We start from the raw sequence: 23,633 nt of genomic DNA on the forward strand, positions 1-23,633 counted from the left end.
GTGAAAAATGCTCCTGAATATTTATGAACTCCTGAAGTGCTCCCATTAACAAATGCAAAACAATTCACAGAAGGTAGTTTTCAGCTTTGCATTTTATAGAACAGGAAGCATATCATGACTAAGAGGACAGAAATATGCTGAAGCAGCTGCCCTCAGCACACTGCCTTCCTGAACAAGGCAGGATTGTGCAGAGAAACAGGAAATGAAAACCTGTTATCTCCACCCCGATACATCACCAATATCAGCCCTGCTGTTTCATAACTTAGTGTTTTTCTCTGTTATGCTTTAAAAATAGTTTAAAGAAGAAAAACTTGTTCCATGTGATGTAATTAATTTGAGCTTCAGCTAAAGTACTTCTGGTGGTAGAAATGATCCTGGCTATATTTGGAACACTGATACAATGTGTAGCTTTCTTCAGTAGTACCATTATTTAATTTCTTAGTTTCCAGTCATTTGCCTCAGCAATTTACTTCAAAAGCTAGGGAAAAAGTAAGTATGGTTAAATAAACTCTGAAAGCATGAGCTGTGTTTTTACCCACATGGCTAAGTTTTGTCAACAGAGATGCTTTTCTTTTTTAGGGAAGAAAAGCCTCTAGAGCCACAAACGCATGCAAGACTACCCAAGTGAAAATTTTATTGCAAACATTCAAAAGTTGTAGTAACAAGATCACCTCATAGTATAAACTAAACCAATTAAAAATCTATTCATGATTACTGTACATTAGTGGAATATTACTCTTGGCTACCCACTTAGTGAATGAAATGGAATGAAAACTGAGTTAGGAGATACAGCTCTAGAAACAAAAGACAATCTGCCCAGGACAAGATTAGAAAGAAGAACCTCTTTCTAACACAGGCATCCTCTAAGGAGACAAAAACAAACTGAAGGCTCTGAAGCTTTGAGGAGTTCAGTTTTCCCATGTCTCTTTATCCTTTCAGTCACATGGTCACAGCATATAATCGAGTCCAGTTAACAGAACTGTATACGTTCTGCTTGTCCTTGAATTACAAGGAGGCACTCACACAGTAACTGGGACTTTCAGAGGCTAGAAAAAGTAAAGATCACCTTCCACGTCACAAAGCTCTGCAGGATAACTTGATACATGGACAAGCATTTGCTTAGAACTAAATCCAGCTGGAAGTAACTTCACTCAGCATCTGTCGACTTATAGTGATCATCATCCACAGTGGAATAGATGTGTCCCTCACTGCTAAGGAATTCAACGGCTTGCCTTTGAAAAAAAAAAAAGCAATTGTTAACTAGTTCATATCAACACCTTTCAGTGATTTCCCACCTACAGACCCCATCCCTACTGTTCCCTTGTGGCATCTGCCAAGGGAAGCTCTGGTTGGCTCTATCCTATGAGCAGTTTAAATGCTGCTGCACCAGTCAGTAGGTTCAGAAAACTTCTCCAAAGCTAGGGCAATATGCTCCCCCAGCATCTCTTAGACTTTGCCTGCTACAGAGGGGAAGGCCACCACTCTCAGTACTTCCCAGGTAAAAGCAGTACCTACAACTCTGCTTCAAAGGGGACAGAACACAGAAATATAATGGGCGTTCATTACTGTCTTTAGGCTTCACTATTTTTCTAAGTCTCAGGGAGGAGAAGTTCTAAGAGACAGCAAAGAAGAGAACAGAAACAGTCTATTCCCAAGTTTTGATTGGTGTGCGGAGAGCAAGGTAGTCCCTGAACAGGAGAAAATACTGCTGAGGCACTGCAGGACTCCCAGGTAGCTATTAGTTTGCTACTGAACATCTGAAATTACTAGTGCTCTTTCACAAGTAAGGATCTGGGTTTGCCCACTATTTTCCTCTCTGCCTCCTTTTATCAGACTCCAGGAAGGACTGCCTCGATTTCCGGAACATCCTTTGTTTCTACACACTTACTTGATTGTTGACATGCTCATATTGTGGAGCTGAAGTTTCAACTCCTGAAGACTCATACCTTCTGGGACAGGGCAGTTTTTAATCAAGTTCAGCACCTGGAAAAGCAAGAACCACCATTAGCACACAGCTGAGCTTCTCTATCAGTGACAAGGTTGAGGAAGAACTATTCAACTTCAAAGAGTAACCGAGCTTGCATTTCTTTGTCCTACATCATGCCACAGCAGCCCCTCTTGTGACTGCTGTGTTCCTGGAGAAGCTGCTTGCACGTACCTGACTCTGATGCGCTGTGAGTCCATTCACTGGTAGGCTTCCACCTCCTCCATAGCCCCCCACATCACCTATCCCAGCAGAGGAGAATGACTGAGGCACTCTTGATGCTGACTGAAATTATGAGAGTAAAACTGCTGTGGTTATACAGGCTGCCACAAACCCACAACATTAAAGACTTGGTGTTATTTCAGAGAGACAGTAATTAAAAATAGATTTCTAAAAGAAACTGCTGGAAATGGCATGCAACACAAATCTGTCTCCAAGGAAGCCAGGACCCCTGTTACACCTTCACTGTAGCGCTGCAACAGCTTCAAGCTTTCCAGCCCCACAACTGGTATACAATTTCCCCAGCGAACCAAGAGTTATCTTATCTCTTTGGGAGATAACCAGTAACCCAGTAAGGGCCAAGATGGAATCAGGATCTTCAAGTACATACCATAAGATTTTTTCTGAGGATCATATGTGCATTGACAATCTCTAGTATGTGTGTGGTGAACTCATTCATATTTTCCAGAGGCATTATCTTAAATGCCACCAAGCTTTTCTTATTCTTTCAGAGAAGAAAAAAAAAAAAAAAGGCAAAGAAAAAAAAATTAACATCACAGCAACCAGAACATGCTTAACAGCCAATGCAACTATTCTCTCCAGGAACAGGGACAGTGGTGGGTAGGGAGCTTGTCTGCATGTAACTAGTCCAAAATTTTCTGACTTACATTTTCATATGTGATTTTGCAAGACAATGCAGACAAGGTAACTTCTCTTTCTAACCCGCTGGTAATTAGTTGCACTTTGCTTTAATGCATGCACTATTGTTTGAATACTTACTCATATATTTAGTTACAATATTTAGTTATGAGGCAACCACATCACATAATATGTTACAAAGCGTCCCCATTAACCAGAACCTAGTCTAAGCTCTACAGTGCAAACACCCAAGAACCTGGTGGCCAGTACTCTGTTCCACTGAAAACAACAAACTGATGAAGAGTGGCATTTTAAATGGGTCCTCTGTCCTTTGCATTTAGAAACAATTAAAGCATTATTAAATACAGCCCTGGCAAAAACATTCAAGGATTTGTCCACAGGAAAGGATGAGCAAAGACCATGATTAAGTGGATATTCTAAAGGGAGCCCCCTAACACTGTGCCAGATCACCAATCCTTCATGCCACTGCTCCAGCCTCATGACTTGGAGTCAGATATGGGTAACATGATCTTACCTGGAAAGACCGAAGATGGCCAGCTACTTTTACGTAAGTTCCTGGAGGTACCACAACATTCTCGCCACCTGCCTCCTAACAGAGAGGAAAAAGAGAAAGGAAGGTTTTGCTGATTCATGTTTCCATTTCTCAATTATCACAATAAATGACTTAGGAAAGGAGGCTTATCTCAAGCAAAAACAAACCGCATGCATTCCTATGTCCAGTAAGAGCAGTTAGGTAAACATAACCATAAATGAAAAATAGAGAAAAAAATATTTGCTCGTTTGAACACACTGTAGACTTGACAGCAGTCAAAGCCAGTTGTCTGCTCTGCTGTCTCTGTCCACTTCCCAGATTTTCACAAGAGGAAAGAACCCTCAAATAGTAAAAAAGCAGGTGTTCAACTACACAACTTGGCATAGTTACGATAAACTTGCAGTTAAGCCAACTGAATGTCTGCCTAATTACTCTCCCGAAGTTGTTCAGCTGAACTCAGCTGTTAGCCTTCAAATATATGTCACAATAACATGGGCTAGCTTTAAAGGCCTGTTATACCAGCAAGAGTTTAGTGAAAGTTATCAGCACTTCAGGAGTCATGCATCAGAAAACCAGACAACATTCATTGGTACGTGTCTTCATCTCAATCACAGAGCCCCATAAAATATCTCTGTTCACTTTCTCTCCTTGACTTTCTACACAGAAGTAAAGCATGCATGTCCCAGTTCAGCTATGAAGTAACGTTTGAGCTTCAGCAGCTAAACTCTAAGAAATTATACAAAGTGATTCAACGTAGAATTGTACATGAATTACAAAACAGGAGATGAGTCACATACAGCACCAGTGATCTCTGCTACAGCAGCATCTCCCTTGGATTTCTGAGAGCTGTTATCTCTAAAACACTTTTCAGAAAAGCCACATCTTCTTGGTAAAAAAGTCCTGCGAGAAGCAGGGAGTTGGATTTGATGATCCTTATGGGTCCCTTGCAACTTGAGATATTCTACTATTCTGTAACTTTTCTCTCTTCACTGCTCTGAAAAGCTTTTAAAGAAGCGTGTCCATAACGAATCTGATGCTTACATCAGTATCAACCCACTGCCTGACATCCATCGGGGCTGCTGTCATGTCATCCACTTTGTAGAGAATGTTCGTCGGTGCTTTCTCAGCGTGCCGTATGATCCCCATAATGGTGACCTGCGTTGGAAGAGGGAAGAGTTTATCCGGGAAGGCCCCGGGAAACGAGTCCGTTTGACCCGCAGCCCCCCCGCTTGCCGCTTTCCCCCGCCGCCCACCTGCGAGATCTCCACGTCGCGGATCCGGAAGGTCTCGTCGACCTGCTCGGCGGCCAGCAACTGCGACACGGTGCAGGGCACGATGTTCTGGGAGCGGATTCTCTGCAAGGAACGGCGGGGCCGTCAGTGGTTGCCGGGCAGCGGCCGCCCCTCTCCCCGCTCCTCCAGCCGCTACGGCCCAGCGCCCCGGGGCCGCCCGAGGCCCCGCTCCCGCCCTACCTGCTTCCTCTCCGCCTGAGTGCCGGCGGGGGAGCCGAAGCCGCCCGGGGACTGCGTGTAGCCGCCCACAGGCCCCGAGCTGCCCACCGTGCCGTACCCGCTGTCGAAGGTCCCTGAGGGGGGAGAGGGAGAACCCGTGAGGCGGCGGCGGCGGCGGGGAAGCGCGCGCCCCCCCACCCCCCGCCGCTGCCGCCATCACGGGTCGCGGCGGCGGCCTGGGGCCGCGTCCCGCGTCCCGCGTCCCGCCGTCTCCATCGGCTCCGGCCGCTCCACGCCGACCCCAGGCGCCGACCCCAGGCGCCGTCCCCGGCCCGGCCCGGCCGCCCCCGGCCCGCACCGTGCCCGCTCCACATGGCGGCGGCCGAACGTCGGGCGCCTGCCGGCCCGCGCGCAGCGCCCCTCCTCCCGCCTCCGGCTCCTGCCCAACCCGCGAGCGCCGCTCCGCCGCCTGGCAGCCAATCGCGGCCCTCCGTCTTCCGGCTCCTTCCAATAGGGGAAGGCCGGGGGGAAGCGGCCGGTGCCATTTTGAGTGCGGGCGCTGCCCGGCCGCCCTCAGGTGAGGGGCGGGGCACGGCACGGCACGGCACGGCACGGCACGGCAGCCCAGCCGCGCCCAGCCCAGCCCAGCCGCTGGCCGACATGCAGCCCGTCGCGCTCCTCCTGCTCTGCCCGCTGGCCGCGGCCCTGTCAGGTAAGGGGAGGCAGCATGTCCTGCTCCCCGGCCGGACGGGCGGGGGACCCCGAGCGGCGCCCGGCGGCAGCCCCGCGCCCCTCGGTGAGCGTCGGCGTCTCCCGGCGGCGGTAGGGCGCTTCTGGCACGTCACCGACCTCCACTGGGACCCCGACTACGAGGCGGCGGCGGGTGCCGGGCAGGTGTGCCCCTCGGCCGGCTCCCGGGCCGTGCCCGCCGCCGGGCCCTGGGGCAGTTACCTCTGCGACGCGCCCTGGCGCCTGCTCGCCTCCGCAGTCCGCGCCATGAGGAACCGCCTGCAGCGGCCGGACTTCGTCCTCTGGACCGGGTGAGGATGGGTCGGCGTCCCGCCGGGAGGGGGGAATCCGCTGCCCGGCCGCCCCCCCAGCAGCGGCGGTTGGAGGGGCTCTGAACCCGCCACTGGTGGGGCTCTCCTCAGCTCGCTTTCTCCGTCCTCCTGCTGCAGTCCTGGGGGCTGAGGGACGGTGTCTGCCTAGTTAGAGAGATGCTTCTCGGAGAGGAGAAACGCCAAATATTCCAGGCATCGACAGTGGGGGTTCTGGGGCCACGCATTGCCCTCGGGCTGTGGCACGGTGCTGCCTGCTCAGAGGGTTGCCAGGCGTTGGATGGGAGAAGGGGCAGCTGGAGGGCTGGGGCTTGTGGGTGATCCAGGTCTCTACGTGGCAACCGTTTTGAAGAGGTAAGGTAAGGATGTGCCTTATGATGCAAAGTGGAGGCTTAGGGGAGAGCATAACTACAACGAGGCCTCTCGACGCCAGCAAGAGGCTCCCAACAAGCCCCAGCAGTGAGAAACAGTAAGGTAAGGAAAGGATTGTCCTTCCCTTTCTTTTTAATTGTTGCCAGCCCTGTCTGACTTCACACAAGCTCTGAGTACCTGGAACGCTTGAGGGAATGGGACGTGCTCTTTCTGTTGGTGCACCTAATCCTGCCTGTTAGAGGCAGTGGGAGGAGAGCTTTGCAAAATAGACGTGCAGCATTTCTTCAAACTGTGACGAGGCATCTGGGAGACTTGTCTCAAAAAGGGTCTGTTTTGCTTTATAAGTATGAAGAGCCTCCCCATGTTTTCTCCTAGTGTGGCCTCCAGAAGTGGGCACCCTATTCCACAGGAGGCCTCAATAGCACTTGCAGACAGTAAAAGTTTATTTTGCGTGATTATTTTAAGTATATATGTCCCCTTGTAACATTTGCTCTTCTTCTAACAGTGCAACATCAACCTGTAACCTGCTGTAAGCTCTAGTCCTAGTTTGTAGTGCTGTTGCCTGACCCCGCGTTTTCATTTTCTGTCTCTGCAGATGATTGTTCCTACTTGGAAGTAGTTATCGGTCCTTATGACTTTATGTTGACTTTTCTTTTTCCTTCAAATTATTTCCCCCAGTTCTTTGACATCATGTTGAATTTTGATCTTCCTCTTCAATGGGCTTGCTGACAGCCCAGCATCATCTACAAATGCCATAAGTATATTAGTGAAAACATAGAAGTTTGTGTCTGCTGCACTTTTGGAGGCATTCCTTTGTTTCATTTTAATGAGAGTTGTTATCCTGCTGTTCGAACAGCTGTGCAAACAGCTTTGCTTCACTATTGCTGATCAGATGTTGACCTGAGGTTGCAAAATGCTGTTCCTTGCAATCTTTCTAGTCAGCTTTAGTGCCTATTAAATGCACTGAGGCAGAGTGAGCCTCCATTTCCTATGCTTGTGTATGGATTTTTCAAGGTAGAATAAAGTGGAGCCTGTTTTCACTTTGAGCAATTCCTTGAAACTCCTTCAGTGCCTCGGCCAGTTAACATAGTGCTGGTTCCTGCCCCCAAAAGCTTTAACTTTATTTTCTAGAAGGCTCAAAGAAAGAGCAATAAGCAAGTTTCTCTGCCTTGCTTATGTGGTAGGTTGACCCTGGCTGGAGGCTAGGTGTCCACCAAAGCTGCTCTATCACTGCCACCCCCTCAGCTGAACAGGGGAGAGAAAATGTAACAAAGGGCTCGTGGATAGAGATAAGGACAGGGAGACATCATTCAACCAATTAGTCACAGGCAAAACAGACTCTACTTTGGGAAAATAAACTTAATTTATTGCCAATCAACCAGAGTTGGGTAATGAGAAATAAAACCAAATCTTAAAACACCTTCCCCCACCCCTCCCTTCTTCCCGGGCACAGCTTCACTCCCGGATTCTCCACCTACCCTCCCCCTCCCCTCCCCCCCCAGTGGTGCAGGGGGACGGGGAGTGGGCGCTACCATCAGTTCATCACTTCTTGTCTCTGCCGCTCCTTCCTCTTCAGAGGCAGGACTCCTCACACTCTTCCCCTGCTCCACCATGGGGTCTCTCCCGTGGGAGACAGTCTTCCATGAACTGCTCCAGCGTGGGTCCCTCCCATGGGCTGCAGTCCTTCAGGAGTACACTGTTCCAGTGTGGGTCCCCTGTAGGGTCACAAGTCCTGCCAGAAAACCTGCTTCGTGGGCTCCTCTCTCCACGGATCTGGAGGTCCTGCCAGGAGCCTGCTCCAACGCGGGCTTCCCACAGGGTCACAGCCTCCTTCAAGCATCCCCCTGCTCTGGCGTGGGGTCTTCCATGGGCTGCAGGTGGAGATCTGCTCCACTGTGAACCTCCATGGGCTGCAGGGGGACAACGTGCCTCACCATGGTCTTCACCATGGGCTGCAGGGGAATCTCTGCTCCAGTGCCTGGAGCACCTCCTCCCCCTCCTTCTTCACTGACCTGGGTGTCTGCAGGGTTGTTTCTCTCACATGTTCTCACTCCTCTCTCTGGCTGCAGTTGCTGTGCCCCCTGCAATTTTTTTCCCTTCTTAAATATGTTATCACACAGGTGCTACTACTGTCGCTGATGGGCCTAGCCTTGGCGGGCAGTGGGTATGTCTTGGAGCCAGCTGGCATTGGCTGTATTGGACATAGGGGAAGCTTCTAGCAGCTTCTCACAGAAGCCACCCCTGTAACCCCCGCTACCAAAACCTTGCCACACAAACCCAATACAGCTTATCACTTCAAGCATTTGACCTGCTAGTCACAGACAGTGACTGTGCTGCTTTTATTTTTCTAGAGATGATACTCCTCATGTCCCCAATGAGAAGCTTGGAGAAGAAAAGGTTCTGCACATAATAGAAAATCTGACTTCTCTGATAAAAGAGACATTTCCAGGTAGGATTTCTGGGGATGAGAAGGGGAGGAAGGGCACAGAGTCTCATAAGAAGAGCTTGCCACGGTGGAAAAATGACAGAATTGGAAAAGGGAAAGGCATGGAAGGCCTGTGGTCATTGGGAGTTGTTTGTCCTCTTCCTAGTTGCTGTATGGCATGAGGTGTGTCTGAATTGAGGTGTCTGATGCACACTCATTGTTTCAGGTTAACTCACTCAGAAGAGAGGAAAATAAACATTTCTCTAATTAGTCATTAAGACAGAAAAGGCTGCAAGTTTTCCTCACGCTTAATCCATGTCAGCAGTGGGGGAAGGAGCGTTATTGGTGGTGAAAACTCACTGATTCATCTGTAAAGCCATGGCTCTGGGGTGGCTTGTCCCGAGGAGGGATGGTCTTTGCAGTGTTGTAGCCCCAGTCAATGCAACCATATGGCTGTGGTGTGGATGATTCGCTTTTGCAAAGCTCTCAATTCATGCTGTTCTTTCCAAGTCTGTGAGTGTCTCAGGGAGCTTTGGTGCTGAGGAACTCTGAAGCAAGCATGGATTCCTCTGTGCCTCCTTTTCTCTGTCTCTAGATACTAAAGTCTATGCAGCGATGGGCAATCATGACTTCCACCCCAAGAATCAGTTTCCAGGGAAGGAGCACAGGATCTACAACCGAACAGCTGAACTGTGGCGTTCCTGGCTGAATGATGCTTCCACTCCTCTTTTCAGAGCAGGTATGCACCACTGGCTCATGTTGGCAGCTCTCTGGGAGATGGGGGTGGTTAGGAGAATACCATGAATGGTTTTCCCTGCTTCTATGCTCAGAGCAACAGTATTTATAGAGTATTTGCAGAGGAAGGGTCCAATTTAATGCTGATTTCTGGCACTGAGTTCTCCTGCTTGTGAGAAAATAAATTTCTTTATGCTTTACTCTCTCCTGCTTTCCTTGAGTTACTGGAAAGTGTCCCTTCGGAGAATGCAGAGTGGTCAGCTTCAGTGGGATTAAAAAGATCTTTTAAGAAAGCTGCAGGTACAGGCAGCACTTTGGCTCTCTAGAGCTGCCCAGCTCCTGGTGCTGCACACTGTCCCCATGCAGGGCCTCCCTTCACCTTGAGAGGCATGACAAGAGGCACATGGGGAAGAGTCGTTCCAAATACCCATCCTGGGGTGGTCAGAGCGCTGCTGGCCCCTTGTCCAGACAGTGACTCTGCTGTGGCTGTTGCCAAGGAATGCTGAGAGGAATGGAAACAAAGGGATCTGGGGGTCACAGCAATCAGCGTGACCAGACCTCCAGCTCTTTCCCTGTCGGTTGCATTTTTCAGGAGCTTTCTACAGTGAGAAGCTGCCCAGCCCAAGGACGAGGGGGCGAATGGTTGTGCTCAATACCAATCTATACTATGACAAGAATAATGAGACAGCTGGTGAGGAAGATCCTGGAGGGCAGTTCCAGTGGCTGGAAGAAACACTGACCAATGCCTCTAGAGCAGATGAAATGGTATTAAAAGAAATGAACAAGCAAACTCTGTAGAGGGCTTCTCCCAGCCTGGAAGCTCTTCTTGCTCCTGCTCTCCCCTCTGTGCCATCACAGCACAGTGAGGGAAGTGCGGGCTTTGCATTTAGTGCAACTCCTGCTTTTGTAGGTCTACATTGTGGGGCACGTCCCTCCTGGCTTCTTCGAGAAGAAACGAGGCATGCCCTGGTTCCGGAGTGGCTTTAATGAACGATACTTGAAAATTGTGCAGAAGCACCACAGGGTGATTGCTGCCCAGTTTTTTGGGCACCATCACACAGACAGCTTTCGGATGTTTTACAGTGATACAGGTACCGGTTCTGGCCACGTGAGCATTTGTGTGATAGCTCTGCCAATGCCCAGAAAATCACTGTTGATTAGAGTTTTCAGTGGCTGTTAGCTAAATGTAGCTGAGAAGTCAGAAAAGGCTTGTGAAGTGCTTTGATCAACAAGAGACAACAGTGGTTCTGATCTCCACCCCCAGCCTGTAGGTCCAGCCCTCCTTCCTGTTTACCTTCCATTTTGTTGTTTCCTCTCAATGCCTTGCAACTTCTTGCCTGCTCCCTATTGATGGGTTTGGACATCAGCTGAGACATAAGGGAGCAGTTGCTAATCTTTGCATTGGGGTTACGGGTAGTGCTCTGGGTCTCCTTTGCTGAGCGTGGTTCTCTTGCGCACCCTCACTGCAAGAGTCTTCGACAGCAGTGGAAAGCCTTTTCTCAGCTGCAGCAGTCCCATGTTCAACCCCTGATGCTGTTCAATGTGCTGATCTTTACGCGTGTGCTGTTGTAACTAGGGCTGGTGACAAAGCTGCTGTTTGCAGTGTGATCGGTTCCTGGGGTGCTCACTGCAGCGTGGACAGGGTGTGATACAAGCAAAGGTCCCTATTCGTGGGTTGTTTTGCCTTTCTGTTAAGGTTCTCCAATCAATGTCATGTTCCTGGCCCCTGGAGTGACTCCCTGGAAAACAACATTACCTGGAGTGAACAATGGAGCCAACAACCCTGGGATTCGGGTGATCGACTATGATCCAGACACCCTTCAAGTGTTGGTAGGGGATCCCCACGTGCTGCATGCTGCAGTTCTAGAAGAGTACTTTAATTCCTCCATGTGGTTTTAACAGGCAAGACTACAGGACCCAAGCAGCTATGAAGGAGAGGACCCAAACCAAGTTATTTCAGATTCATGTCTAGCACAAAAATTTAGTGAGAACATCAGTGAGTGAAGGCAAGGTGACTGCAGTCAGCTGGCCCAGGCCTTTTGCTGGGATGAGTTCCCCAGGGCAGTGCAGGACCGGTTTTGTTGTGTTCTTCATGTCTGTAGCTAGTTTCCTTTGATGCTTGTTACTACCCAGGTAATGTGGATTGCACAACTCCTCTTTGAGGACTAACAGACTTGTCAAACTGCCTCCAAAAACTTTTAGCCATCTAGAACTTTATTTGGGTCCCCCTGCTTGCTAAATTTATTCATTTGTAATGGATCTGAATTTAGGTGAATTGTAGGGGCAGCTTCTGTTTCCTCTGTCTCTTATTTGCAAAGAGGTGGAGGTTGGGGTCTTTGTGCCTTTCTTTGCCATGGATAAAGCAGCTCTGTAGATGCTCTGTTTGCATGTTTATAGCATGAGAAATGAGTGTGGAAATACACTGTGGAAGACTAGGGAGCTAGTGAAGCAAAGAGGGAAAGACTGAGAGCAGAAGTTGTGAAAAACTTTATTTTTTTTAGTTTGTTCACGGTTGAGAAAATCACTCAGTAAGTAACACTACTTAACCTTTGCTTCTGCCAGTGGATAATGTTGGTAGTAAATAAGAGTGATTTTGAAGCAGGCCATGCTCAAACTTCCTGATGTTTGGAGATAAAAGTCAAGCAGAGAAAAGCCATCCCTTCATCCCTTATGAAACAGGATGCTTTTGTGGTGAGTTCTGGAGGCTTTCATCTGAGGTGTCTGTCCCCAGGTTCACACATCTGTAGAAAGCACCTGTCGGGAGGCAGCTCACCCCTTGTTGGGCAGGGAGATGCACTGCCTGCAGTGAATACATGTGTCTGTGGTGCTGCACACCAGCATCTGGGAGAAGTGGATGATTCCATCCAAGCCAAATATTTCACTCAAGGGCCGATCCTTTCCTCACTTGTCCTCGTTTTGTTTTTCTCTCCCTGTAGGATATGGTGACTTACTACTTGAACCTAACTCGTGCCAACATGATGGCCTCAACGTGGGAGGAAGAGTTCCCAACGTGGGAGGAAGAGTATAGGCTGACAGAAGCGTTCCAAGTCCCTGATGGCTCTCTGCACTCCATGCAAACGGTGCTGGAGAGGATATCAAAGGATCCGCACTATCTGCAGCAGTACTATGAGTTTAACTCTGTCAGATATGACCTCACCCCATGCGAGGAGGCCTGCCGTGTTGATCATGTTTGTGCCATCAGGGAAGTTGATTTTACAAAATACAATGAGTGTGTTAAAACCAGCAGCTCTGCCTCTGCCGTCATCAGTGTTCGGCTTTTATTTTTCTGCTTGCTCTTAGGACTTCTTAGTCCCCAGCAAGCGCTGTAATGACTGAGAGCAAGAGAAAACGAAGAGAGCATGAGTTCACGATGCACATGAATTGGCAATTGTGAATGCTTTTGGCATTGAGAACTTACTCTGAAACCAAGACAAAATCAGTGGCTTTACTAAAAGCTCTGTGATGTTGATCTGAAATCTAGAAAAGCTTGATGTATCAGGAAAGGGCAGTGATTGCTACAAAGTCTTTTTGTGCCAGACTGACTTGCATCAGGGAGTCTGTCCCCCTTACGCTGTGACTTCTGAGGTAGTCTCACAAATCTGGCGGAGACCAGGCTTCCCGGTGGACTTTAACTTACTGTGCATGAGAGCTGTGAGCTGCCACTTGTTCCTGGGGAGTCTGCTCCCAGGTGGGTTTCTCATGTTGGCACACGCTTCGCTTCTGGAAAGACCACACAACTGGTGACCTGGAAGGTCTTGTTTTGGTGGCCTTGTACAGCAGCAGCCCTGCCTTCGGCTTATGAGCAGAGCCAGGTGGGATTAGTTCTTCATTTGATGGTGTATGAACTTCAGCAAGCTTGGGCCATGACTTTCATGTGTCAGTGCCCAAGACAAGGCTCCAGGGCAAGAAGCTTGATTATTATTATTTAAGTTTTTATTTATTTTTTTCCCCCAATTGCTGAACATAAACAGCTCTTCCCTTTGTGCTCTCTTAACTTGCATCCACTTAGTTTCTTCCTTCAGCTGGGCATTGCAAGCTGACCTTGAACGCTTTGGTGATTTACCAACCTTGGGCTTTGCTAGCTTGTCTGAGAACCTTGAGGGAACCAATACAAAGTGATGGCATGGGACCCTTTAGGCTTGGGTGAAGGAGATGCAGAAGGAATATTGGTGTTGTCTGTGAAAGGCAGCTCTGGGTTCTCCCAGAGTCTGACGTGGCAGAGTGGGAGCTCACAAGGCAGCGGGGTGTTGTGCTCAGAACACGTGGCCTGAGCACACGAGGAACCCAGAAAGGCACGGGCGCAGGGTCCGAGAGCGGAGGAGGCTGCGGGGGCGAGGACCCAAGCCCGCCAGTGGAGCAGCGTAGGCTGGGCACACAAAGGTGGTGGCGTGCCCACTGGGGCGGCCGCGGTGGAACGGATGCGTTGCATCCGAAGAGGAGCGAGGGCGCAGGAGGAACGTCTGCCTGCGGTGCTGGGGCTTCGCGGCCGCGGTTGGCATTTGCCCCTGGTACCGCTTCAGAGCGTGTGCTGGAGCGGTGTTGCGGGTCGTGCCAGGGCGCTCCTGGCCCGCCCTAGGGCAGCCAGTTCGGTGTGGGAGTCTGAAACCGGCCGGGGCCCCCTCTGCCAGTGCCTCGGGGCTGGCTGCCCCCGGCTGGGCCCTGTGCCCCCCGGCTCCGCTGCACCGGAGCTCCCTGGGGTGAGCGCTGCCCTGAAAGGGAAGAGCGGGGGAGGCGCTCGGTAGCGCTGGCCTCAGCCCTGTCCTGAAATCCTCCCGCTTGCAACGGGACTACAAGGCGGACGCTTCCCAGACCCGCTTCCTGGGGTGGCGTCGATCGCCTGGTTTCTTTTGAAGCAGCCTCCTGGGGAGGGGCGCGGGTGGACGCTCGCGTCGAGGGCTGCAGGCCTTCCCGCGGCGGAGGCGGGGGGTTAGCTGCCGTGCAGGACCGGAAAGGTCGCGGAGAAAGCAGTGCCGGCGAGCGCCAGTTCGTGGCTCGAGGCCGTGGTCTGTCTGGCGGGGGGGTGGCAGAGCCGCCGAGTGCGGGGAGCCCCGCGGGGCTGCGGGCAGGGGGCGGGCAGCGGGTGCCGCTCCCCGGGAGGGGGCAAGAGCGCGTCCTTCCGCGGCGGCGGCGGCGGCGGCTCCGGGAGGGGGCGGGGCCTGCCCGGGGCGGGGCCTGCCCGGGGCGGGGCCGCGCCGGTCCCGCCGATGGCGCCGCGGGCCGCCCCGCCGCGGTTCGGGCCGCGGCAGCTGCTGCTGGCGGCGGCGGGGGCGGCGGCGGCGGCGCTGGACGTGTGCGCCGACGGGTGGGTGGCGGCGGAGTACGCGCGGGGCGGGCAGCCCGGCTGGGCCGCGCTGGCGCTGGCGCTGCTGGCCGCCGCCTCGGTCGCCACCCAGGCCTGCAGCTGGCTCTGGCTCCGCTCCGACCCGCCCGCCCTGCGCCCCGACGTGCCCCGGTGGCTGCTCGCCGCCCTCCACCTCCTCCAGCTCGGCTTCCTCTTCAGGTACGGTACCGCACCCCCACCGCTGCGTTCTTCCGGTACCCCCCGAGGCATCCCACCCGGCATCCCTCCGGCGGCGCTCTGGTGCCTGCCCACCCCCCGCCCCGGCCCCTCCGCTCCGCCCCAGCCTCCCCCCTGCCCTCCCACGCTGCCCCCTCACCCTGCTCCTGCGGGGGGGGACAGGGGCCCGACCCCCTGCATTTACCGCCCTGCCCGGGGAGCCCCTTGGACGTCCCAACACCCGTGCCCCCATCCCCGGCTGTCGGGATGTCCGAGGGACTGCCCGGACAGAGCGGTTTGGCCCAGCCCCGGGTTGGAGCCCGGTAGAAACATGTCGGTGGGAGCCACCCCCCCTCCCTCTAGCCGAAGTTTCCCGCCCAGGTCCCAGAGGATCAGGTTTGCTCCGGTGCTGTCACTGCTGCCAGAAGCCTCCTGCCAAATGGAGCAGGGCTGGGTGTTGGATCCTGGGGGAGCAGCGAACACCTCAAAACCTTGTCTCAGCCTCAGCTCTCCCGGCTGTTTGGGGAAGCAGCGTGGCTGCACCGTGCCTCCCCTCCGGGGGGAAGAAAACAGCATAAACCGGAGCATTTCAAGTTGTCCTGCCAGGGCAATGTGAGGATCGAGGGGCGTGCTGCGTTGCCACCCAGCAGCCCCTCACCGCTGGCTGGGTCCCCACACAGGTGCCTCCACGCTCTGAAGGTGGGCTGGAAGGTGTGCTGGGCAAAGGCAGAGGAGGAGGAGGAGCAGAGACGCATGGCCTTCCTCTCCCACGACATCAGCATGCTGCGCCTCTTTGAGACCTTCCTGGAGAACACCCCACAGCTCACCCTGCTCCTCTACGTTATCCTGCAGACAAACAAGGCAGAGCCCTCCCAGGGTGAGGGGTCTGGGGCTAGGGCAGGGGGTCTGCGGGGGTCCAGGCTTGAAGTCAGAGCGGGCTTGGAAGGGACAGACCAGATGGGCTGTCTGGGGGCTGCAGGACCCAGGAGGACACTGTTCGTCTGTCCTTGCTTGAGGTGTCATTCTCCACATCACTCCTTCCCTTCATGTGATACACAAGAGGCTGGATGCCTGTTGTGCACTTGCATGCCCCAGTGACTATGCTGGGCTTGGGGTGGGAGGTTGAAGCTGGGTGACCTGTGTGGTCATTCCCCTATGTGCCCCAGGAGAGACTGAGGGTCATGTAGAGAAATCAGGAGCCCACTGGGGAGCAGGGAGAAGCTGTTGTGGATGTGGACGGAGGGTGGAGTGCAGGCTGCCGAGGAGGCGCTTTGGTGCCCGTCCTGGGGTGGGGAGCAAGTGTCACTGCAGTGAAATGGGAAGCCCAGCCATGTGCTGGTTGGGTGGAGCCAGCACTCATCTCCTCCTGCCTGTGTGGGCTGAGGGCTTCTCTGGCTGGGAGACAGGCTCTGCAGAGCCGCTCGGTCTCGTCGCTTTTTCCCCATCTCCTGGGCAAGGGCGGGCACCAGCCTCCTCCTCGGGGAGGGTAGAAGGCAGGGGGAGAGATGCAGGTGCTGAGGCTCTGGCCCTCTGCAGCAGCTGCTTTGCGAGCTGGTGGGATGCTCGATTTAGCAATGCTGGGCAGGGGGAGGTTTGAGCTGGCTTGGGCCCCCCCTCAATCTGCCCTCAGCATCTCTACCACTGTGTTTGCAGGACTGGGGATCTGCACTGCCTTCCTGTGTGTGACCTGGTCTCTACTGGACTACCATCAGTCTCTGCGCTCCTTCTTGCAGGACAAGTATGAGCTGAGCCTGGGCTCCTCCATCATCTACTTCCTGTGGAACCTCTTCCTCATCTGCCCCCGCATCCTCGCTGTTGCCCTCTTTGCCTTGCTCTGGCCCTATGGCGTGGCTATCCACTTCCCGCTTGTGTGGCTGGCGATGTTCCTCTGGGTCAGCCTGCAGGGCACGGACTTCATGGAGTCACCTGGCCCCGAGCAGCTCTACCGGGCCATGGTGGCCGTGATCCTCTACTTCAGCTGGTTCAATGTGGCACAGGGGAGGACACTGTACCGCAGCATCATCTATCACAGCTTCATCCTGGTGGACAGCATGCTGCTGGCCCTGTCGTGGCTCTGGTGCCGGTCCCCCTCTGACGAGCACTCGTACCTCATCCCGGTGGTTTCCACTGCCCTGCCCTGCTACCTGCTGGGGCTGGTGCTGAGAGTCACCTACTACAAGTGGCTGCACCCCAACGTGCAGGCGCAGCAAGAGGGCGGCTTTGATGAGGTGGATGCCAGTGGGAGGACCAACGGGCTGGAGTTCCGCTCACTGTCGGTGCCAGACCTCGTGAACAAGCGAATGCAGTGGCTGGCCCAGGCCCAGTTCCCGGTCTCCTGGCCGCTGGGGCAGCGCTTCCTGAATGGGGCTGCTGCTCTTGAGTCTGCTGTCTGAGGCTGGCTTCTCCAAAGTGACTTGCCAGCAAGATAGATTTGTTAGTCCTGCTCCCAGTTCTGCCCCCCGCCACCCCCCCCCGAGGCTGTTTTGGGCAGCTGGAGGGACCTGGCAGAAACCAGGGGTGATGTGCAAGCACCCAGGGAGTCCCATGGCACACAGCACAGCTCCCATGGCTGTGCCCTTGGGGAGAGCCATGGTGTTTGTGGGGGCGTCCAGCATGTTGTGACTGCACTGCAGTGTCAGCTTCTCTGGTTATTTATTATTAGCGTTTTTCCAAAAAAAAAAAAAAAAGTGATGGTTGGTTTGTTTTCTCTGTGCCTCTCCTGTGCCCACTACTGCCGTTGCTGCTCGGGGAGGTAGGTGTAGGTGGGGGAGAACTTGTTCCCTCCTTGGCAGTGGCTATCTGATCTTTCTGTTTCCAGCCAGGGTTTTCCTCCTCCTGTTTTGCTGTTAAGGTTAAAGATCGCCTGTTATCACCATGTTCAGAGAGGGATGGGGAAGGAGACAGGGACTCCCCTGTGTTGGGAGAGCAGCTGCCACAGGTGGGCAGGGGCAGGGGGGTGCCTGCACCCTGGGGAGGGTGTTGCAGGATGGTGCAGGGTCAGGGCATGTTCCAAGGTGGATTCTCTGTGCACAGAAACATTGGTTCTGCCATTTGCCAGGTCCCTTGTGCCCTCTCCCTTCCTGCTGCAGGCTGAGGGAGGGGCAGAGCTGAAGCTTGATGCTTGAAGCTGGGCTTGGGCCTACGCTGGGCAGGTCACCCCTTTGCTGCTGCCCCGGATCTTTGCTTTTCTCCTTCGAGCAGCAAATGCTGATTGTGGGGTGGAGGCTGGCAGGGTGCAGCAACGCCAAGGGAACCCATCCTGGAGGGGGGACCAGCGGCTGTGTCCTGGTGTATGGCTGCAGCATGGCTCAGTGCTTCTGGCTTATTATGGACATGTCATAGTCCCTTTGCTGGCATTCCCACCACCACCACACCCTGGGCGGTGCTCCTGACGTGGTGACCAGGCTGGCACTGGCTGTGACCGGTTTCTCAGCTGTAGGTGGCCATTGATGTGGTCAGTGTGGGGCTGTGCTGGCTCCTGGGCACGGACACCAACTGCTTCCCAGCCAGGGCTGCCCCCCAGCTTGGTGCAAAAACACGAGCAGGCCCCAAAACAGCCCCTGGCTTTTTTTGCTGTTGCCCAGCCAGCAGCCGTGGCACATACTTGCTGCCCACTGTTGGCCCTTCGCCCCTTCCCCTTGCCTCCGTTGCCCACGCTCCCAGCAGGACCCTGTCCCAGGAGGGGAACCTCCCCTGTACCAGGATGCAGCTGGAGGAGTATCTGAAATGCTTGTTTTACAGCTATTCCTATAACACTGTAAGCCTGTGGCCAAGGACAGTGGCACCACAGCAGAGTTGGGAGGAGGGTTGGCTGTTGACCTTGTGCAAAAGAAAAAGGGAAGGGAAGTTTGTGTGGGACTAGCCAAGCACCATGTGCCTCCCCTGGGCACCACAGCAGAGCGAAGGAGCCGGTACCTCCACTGCTGGTTCCCACAGGACACCCCAGAGGATCAGGTTCTCAAGTGGCTGCTTGTGCCAGTGGCTGCGCTGCGACCTGTGGCACCATCACCCTGAACGCTGTTGGTGCCAGCAATCCCAGCCCAGGCCATGGCAGGGGACAGGGACTGATTGCAGGGGTGTCAGAGAACAGGCTGAAGCAGTGACTATAGAAAATAAAGACTTTATTTTTTTTTTTTTTCCAGTTGATAGGACAGTTCCCATTACACAGACCAAAAGCTCCGCAGCCAGCAGTGCCCAGGGCTCACCCCTCTCCTGCTGCCGAGGGGTCCCTGCAAGGGCTGCTGCAGGCTGCGGGAATCCTGCTGCTTTCCATGAGCTCCAGCACGGACATCTCCCCCTCCAGGCTCTCGGAGGCAGGAAATATTAGTAGATTAGGGGGTTTTTAAAGCTTCCGCAGCTGCAGTGAAGCTGGAGGGGAGGCCAGCAGCACCCAGGGGGACTTGCTGTCAGCGCCCCAGGCCAGCAGACTGGCTGTCATTCAGGCATTTGGGTTTGTCACCAGTTCAGCTACAGCCAGGTCAGGGGTAACGGGAAAGCATAGAGAAGAAAATCAATGCTTAGAAAGAGATGCTGTTCCTGCCATACAAGAGACAGCAAAAGTCTTAAATTCAGCCAGCAGAGGTAAAAATAAAATAGCCAGGTCAACCTTTATTAAACATAAACACAGAAATGTACCATCAACCTCCTATTATAAAAGTACTTTACATACATTCAAGGAAACATCGTATAAATATCGGTATGAAATGTCACTGGCTGCAAGAGTTCAACACTCAGCTAAAATTTTGCCAACATCTTAAAATTTCCTTAAAACATCTTAAAGTAAACAAACACAAAGCAAAGCCAGCCAGCTGCCAGGCTGCTTGGTACCTTGGGTCCAGCACTCGCTGCGAGTGCCTGGGCAAAACACATCCCACCTCCCAGCACAGGCCAGCACGGCTTTCCTGCAAGCTGCTTTGGACATTAGTGAAGCAAAGGGGCTGCTCAGCCATGCCAGATGGTGCGAGGTTAAGGCACAGGGTTAATCCCAAAGTTCAACCAGCCAGAGTGGGTTCAGCCAGTCTGAACAGGCTGTTTCACAGGCTGGGATATCTCCCACACCCGCTTACAGGAGACCTTTGGATGGGCTGGGGACCCGCAGAGAGATGTTCAGGATCCAGCACAGACTCTCCTGTGACTGCAAATACATCCTGATCTTCTAGTAACATTTCAGACCCTGGGAGCAATGGGGCTGCTTCTCGGCATAGCTCACTTCCTACCAGCTCCGCTCCGGCTGACACAGTAACGACACCTTACATGGACCCCAGCTGAACTGGACTCTATGGACCCAGCAGTAATGGACCTGTAGCCCTGTGGCATCTCTCCCTGCTCTGCACAGGCCCCAAGCTGCTGTGAAACACCAGCACACACCTACATGGGCTGCCCCAGCTGTGTGGGAACACCCGATAACACACCTGAGCTCTCCATCTTGTGTACACGGCAGATGGGCGAACACAGCCCATGGGCTCCTGCTCCTCTTCAAACCCTGCTGCTGGGCACTAAACAGCACGTCCCCAGCTTGTTCCAGGGGCTCCGCTGGGTCAGCAGCTGCGAGCAGAGCGGCAGCTCTTGGTGCAGCCAAAAGACATCCCCTCCACTGAGCTGTTCAGTAACACCTACAGCAGAAATTGGCTCCTCAGATTTTTCTAATGGGACAAGAGGTCATGTTGCTTGCAGGCAGCAGGTTCTACACAGACAGCATGCTCTTGAAGCAGAGAGTTACTGGGGAAATATGCAGACCCAGAGCATCCGCCTGAGATCATAGCACAAAGCCAACACCTCGCAAGGAGCTAGATGGAAAGCAGACCACTCCCAACTCCTGTAACCACCTTGGAGAATCTCCTCTCAATTTTTATTTTTTTTTTTAAAGTGAAACTGGAGCTAGGAACATGTGGAACAGAGACCTCTGTGTCCAGTCCCTTAGCTCTGGGGATCCAACCTCCTTGCTCTAGCCACCTTCTCCACAGCGGTGACCAAAGCTGGCCCAGGAACAGACACTCCTGGGGCACAGCAGAGCATGTGCTATGCTGGCCCAGCAACTCCCCCAGCACTGATGGAAATTATTCCTCAGTAATTAATGCCATGAAAGGAATGCAGTAAACACATCACCTGCTTCTGTGAACACAGCCTGAGTGGGTCAGTGTCCTCCCTGAAGTGACATGCTTTCAGACCAGTCCCCCATGGGTCCCAGACGGATCACACTGGGCTGGAGACCAGAGGTCTGGAGGGGTTTGTGTCCAGCTGTGGTGTTGGCTCAGCAGGAGCAGCAGAGGCGTGCAGTGGGGCACAGCAGACATCTGTCCTCTGCGCAGAAACTCAAGGCACCTGCTGATTTGGTGCCACCGGGGTACAGGGAGGAGGCAGATATCACTGAACACAGCCCAACCTGGCACAAACCCAGTGCTCCATGCCAGCCCCCAGTCTCCAGCTGGCTATTTCTGGCTAGTGGTACTGCAGGTCACCGACTTCAGCCTTTTTTTCCAAGATGGTAGCAGAAAAATCAGCGTAGCCATCACTCCCAAGGTCAGCGTCCTCCAGGCTGCCAAGTCACAGTGTCTTAGAAAATTAAGTCCCTCTTAACGTGAGTGTTGTTTCTACCTACGTAGTTAGGCTAATGCAAAGAAGAATACAAGAAAATTGAATCTGATTCTACTAAAAGGAACTTACTCTCACAAATGGAGTCAGGAAAGCAGAGGTGAAGATTAATAACCATACTCTTCTTTGTAACATTCAAGAGGATTTAGTTCTCTCAAATTATTCCTAAGTCCAGACAAGGACTCTATTCACATCTGAGCAGTCTGCAATAGTGTTGTGCTGTATCTAATGTTCATAGGCAGTTTTGTTTTCTTTTACAGGGAAAATCTGTGGGATGTATGGTCTGGGTCATGGATAGCTGGAATCCAATGATCTCCTGCTTGTTAACAGGGCTTGTGCACACATTGACTAGAAGCCACCGGGATCAACTCAGAACACCAACAATTTCCTCTATAAGGAACCACGTATCCCAGAAACTTTCCCATATCTTTCTATTTTCCAGTAATCCCATGTTGAGGAAATAAAATAAGGACATTGTAATAAATTAACTGCTTTGAACACCCAGGGAAGGAGAGAGGACACATTTCACAGCAATAGAGGTATTTTTGACATTTTCATTAATATTTCCTACGAAAAAAAACATAGCTCTTTTCAGCTTTGCGAAACAAGGGAGGTTCAGCTCTGCCATCAGTATTATTCTATAAAAATAAGTTTTTGTGTTTACTTGGGTTCTACAACTAAGCTGAATAGAAAGGAGAAGGCTCTTACAAATACTTCTGCTGTTGTATCACCCCTTCCCTCTGGAGACTACCTGCTAGAGGAATTCAGCTGGCTTCTGTAAGTCTCTTCTTCAGACAAGCTCTAGCTCTGCTGAGTCTAGTGCTTCTTTATAGGACACCTTTGTACTTGGCAGGGCCTGTGCTCCTGAGGAAACAAACTGGTGTCATGTTCTACTGTACAGTTTGCATTAGGTATGTTTTCTTCATCAAGCTGAAAAGTGAGTCCCCAAATGTAATAGATTTCTGCCTCCCCAGCAATGGAGAGGGCTTGCAGGAGCTGTAGTCGCACTTTGCTCCAACTTCTTACAGAAAGTCTAACTCAAGGGCTTGGTGAAGGGACACGAGGTCTGCATGATTTGTGATCCTCCAGAAAGGCATGTTGTGCTATAACAGAGAGATGAGAAAGTCAGGTTTATCACAGTGATTTTACAGCTCAGTGGAAGCAGTAAAGGTACAACTGTAGTGTTGTGCAATATGGTGTTTTTGACAGCACCGTCTCAGCATACCATGTTGGGCAGGACCTCAGCCGTATGCATAACAGTATGTGAAGCCTATTTTATCTGCACATCTGTTTATGATGGGCACCGGCAGTGACTATCAGCTGCTTTGCCCGCTCATGATGGAAATCTCAGTGCTTGGCTGTGAGCTGCTGCTTCACCCAGGAAAGCCTTTCTAGGGCTCCCAGGGAACCTGCGTAGACAACTCTGGCATGTGGCAGACAGTGCAGAGACGATGTCCTGACAGTAATCTGTGCACTTTACTGCCTTTAATTAGCATGACTGAACAACCTACTCAGGCCTGTCCAAATCAGTCAAACTGTTTGTTCCTTGTTTGTAATTCAGACTAATGGTAGATGTTGTGTATTGATCTGACTGCTGGCAAGCGAGTCCTGACTCCCTCCGTGCTCCTGAGAAACTGCATTATCCTAACTGCATGCTATGATCAAGATATGCTACATCAAGATACTGTTTTACAGGGACAATGTTATACGCAATTCTACACAACAGTAAAACAGAAACTTTAAAGCCCCAAGAGCCAGAAAACTCCCCATTTTAATGTAGTGAAAGATCTCTTGCATCAAAGGCAAAGTTTCCCCCTAGCTGTCCTGGCCTGAAGAGTTCAGCCCTGGAAAAAGAGTCCCTGCAGAAAAAGACTGCTGCAGTAACTTCCCTTTGCATCAACCCACATCCCACCTCTGTGGAGTCAGAAACCCACCTGCTTAGCTGCAACCTCTTCATCACGCCCATCTCCAATTACCACATAGGTGACTTTCTTTCCAAATCGTGACACAATCCTCTCAAAACAGCTCTCTTTACCTGCCAAAAGACAATCCCACTATCATAAGCCTTAGGCAGAGAGTTCTGAACAGAACAGAAGCCTGAACCGGTCC

General features: G+C 52.4%; 4 protein-coding genes across 10 annotated transcripts in view; 2 read left to right on the top strand and 2 right to left on the bottom strand.

Moving 5' to 3' along the window:
- Nucleotides 1-612: 612 nt before the first annotated feature.
- Nucleotides 613-5,391, bottom strand: RPA2 (replication protein A2). Its single transcript, XM_075047726.1, has 9 exons — nucleotides 5,205-5,391; nucleotides 4,868-4,980; nucleotides 4,649-4,750; nucleotides 4,437-4,550; nucleotides 3,378-3,452; nucleotides 2,595-2,708; nucleotides 2,159-2,269; nucleotides 1,889-1,983; nucleotides 613-1,232 (listed from the first exon to the last, which is right to left on the bottom strand). Exons 1-9 carry the CDS (start codon nucleotides 5,389-5,391, stop codon nucleotides 1,148-1,150), a joined length of 996 nt encoding a protein of 331 aa, XP_074903827.1. The 3' UTR covers nucleotides 613-1,147.
- A 24-nt stretch (nucleotides 5,392-5,415) lies between these two features.
- Nucleotides 5,416-13,409, top strand: SMPDL3B (sphingomyelin phosphodiesterase acid like 3B). 2 transcript variants are annotated; one of them, XM_075047725.1, is made up of 8 exons: nucleotides 5,416-5,558; nucleotides 5,673-5,886; nucleotides 8,628-8,725; nucleotides 9,297-9,440; nucleotides 10,029-10,201; nucleotides 10,347-10,527; nucleotides 11,133-11,266; nucleotides 12,373-13,408. In XM_075047725.1, exons 1-8 carry the CDS (start codon nucleotides 5,507-5,509, stop codon nucleotides 12,763-12,765), a joined length of 1,389 nt encoding a protein of 462 aa, XP_074903826.1. In that variant the 5' UTR covers nucleotides 5,416-5,506; the 3' UTR covers nucleotides 12,766-13,408. The 2 variants fall into 2 exon arrangements, with proteins under 2 accessions (XP_074903826.1, XP_074903825.1); XM_075047724.1 differs by having other exon boundaries at nucleotides 5,416-5,886; nucleotides 12,373-13,409.
- Nucleotides 13,410-14,632: 1,223 nt separating this feature from the next.
- Nucleotides 14,633-17,527, top strand: XKR8 (XK related 8). The gene is made up of 3 exons (XM_075047040.1): nucleotides 14,633-14,936; nucleotides 15,614-15,810; nucleotides 16,587-17,527. Exons 1-3 carry the CDS (start codon nucleotides 14,641-14,643, stop codon nucleotides 17,324-17,326), a joined length of 1,233 nt encoding a protein of 410 aa, XP_074903141.1. The 5' UTR covers nucleotides 14,633-14,640; the 3' UTR covers nucleotides 17,327-17,527.
- Nucleotides 17,528-22,064: 4,537 nt separating this feature from the next.
- EYA3 (EYA transcriptional coactivator and phosphatase 3) overlaps nucleotides 22,065-23,633 on the bottom strand; it is a 62,210-nt gene continuing 60,641 nt past the window's right edge. For all 6 annotated transcript variants that reach the window (XM_075047733.1, XM_075047732.1, XM_075047727.1 and 3 more), the window contains 2 exons: nucleotides 23,459-23,559; nucleotides 22,065-22,627 (listed from right to left, as the gene is read on the bottom strand). In XM_075047733.1, coding sequence (XP_074903834.1) covers nucleotides 22,547-22,627; nucleotides 23,459-23,559 — 182 coding nt within the window. In that variant the 3' untranslated portion in view covers nucleotides 22,065-22,546. The remainder of the gene's footprint in view (nucleotides 22,628-23,458; nucleotides 23,560-23,633) is intronic.

This window comes from Buteo buteo, chromosome 16 (assembly GCF_964188355.1).
Source record: "Buteo buteo chromosome 16, bButBut1.hap1.1, whole genome shotgun sequence".
NCBI lineage: Eukaryota > Metazoa > Chordata > Aves > Accipitriformes > Accipitridae > Buteo > Buteo buteo.

Bases quoted from the DNA above. Each gene is read 5' to 3' on its own strand.
- RPA2 (XM_075047726.1), bottom strand. From the start codon at position 5,391: ATGGCACCGGCCGCTTCCCCCCGGCCTTCCCCTATTGGAAGGAGCCGG. The intron at 3,453-4,436 runs GTAAGCATCAGA...CCTCTCTGTTAG, and splicing joins GGCAGTGGGTTGATACTGAT to GAGGCAGGTGGCGAGAATGT. The intron at 1,984-2,158 runs GTACGTGCAAGC...TTGCTTTTCCAG, and splicing joins TCACAGCGCATCAGAGTCAG to GTGCTGAACTTGATTAAAAA.
- SMPDL3B (XM_075047724.1), top strand. From the start codon at position 5,507: ATGCAGCCCGTCGCGCTCCTCCTGCTCTGCCCGCTGGCCGCGGCCCTG. The intron at 10,202-10,346 runs GTATTAAAAGAA...CTGCTTTTGTAG, and splicing joins CCTCTAGAGCAGATGAAATG to GTCTACATTGTGGGGCACGT. The intron at 11,267-12,372 runs GTAGGGGATCCC...CTCTCCCTGTAG, and splicing joins CAGACACCCTTCAAGTGTTG to GATATGGTGACTTACTACTT.
- XKR8 (XM_075047040.1), top strand. From the start codon at position 14,641: ATGGCGCCGCGGGCCGCCCCGCCGCGGTTCGGGCCGCGGCAGCTGCTG. The intron at 14,937-15,613 runs GTACGGTACCGC...GTCCCCACACAG, and splicing joins CAGCTCGGCTTCCTCTTCAG to GTGCCTCCACGCTCTGAAGG. The intron at 15,811-16,586 runs GTGAGGGGTCTG...CTGTGTTTGCAG, and splicing joins CAAGGCAGAGCCCTCCCAGG to GACTGGGGATCTGCACTGCC.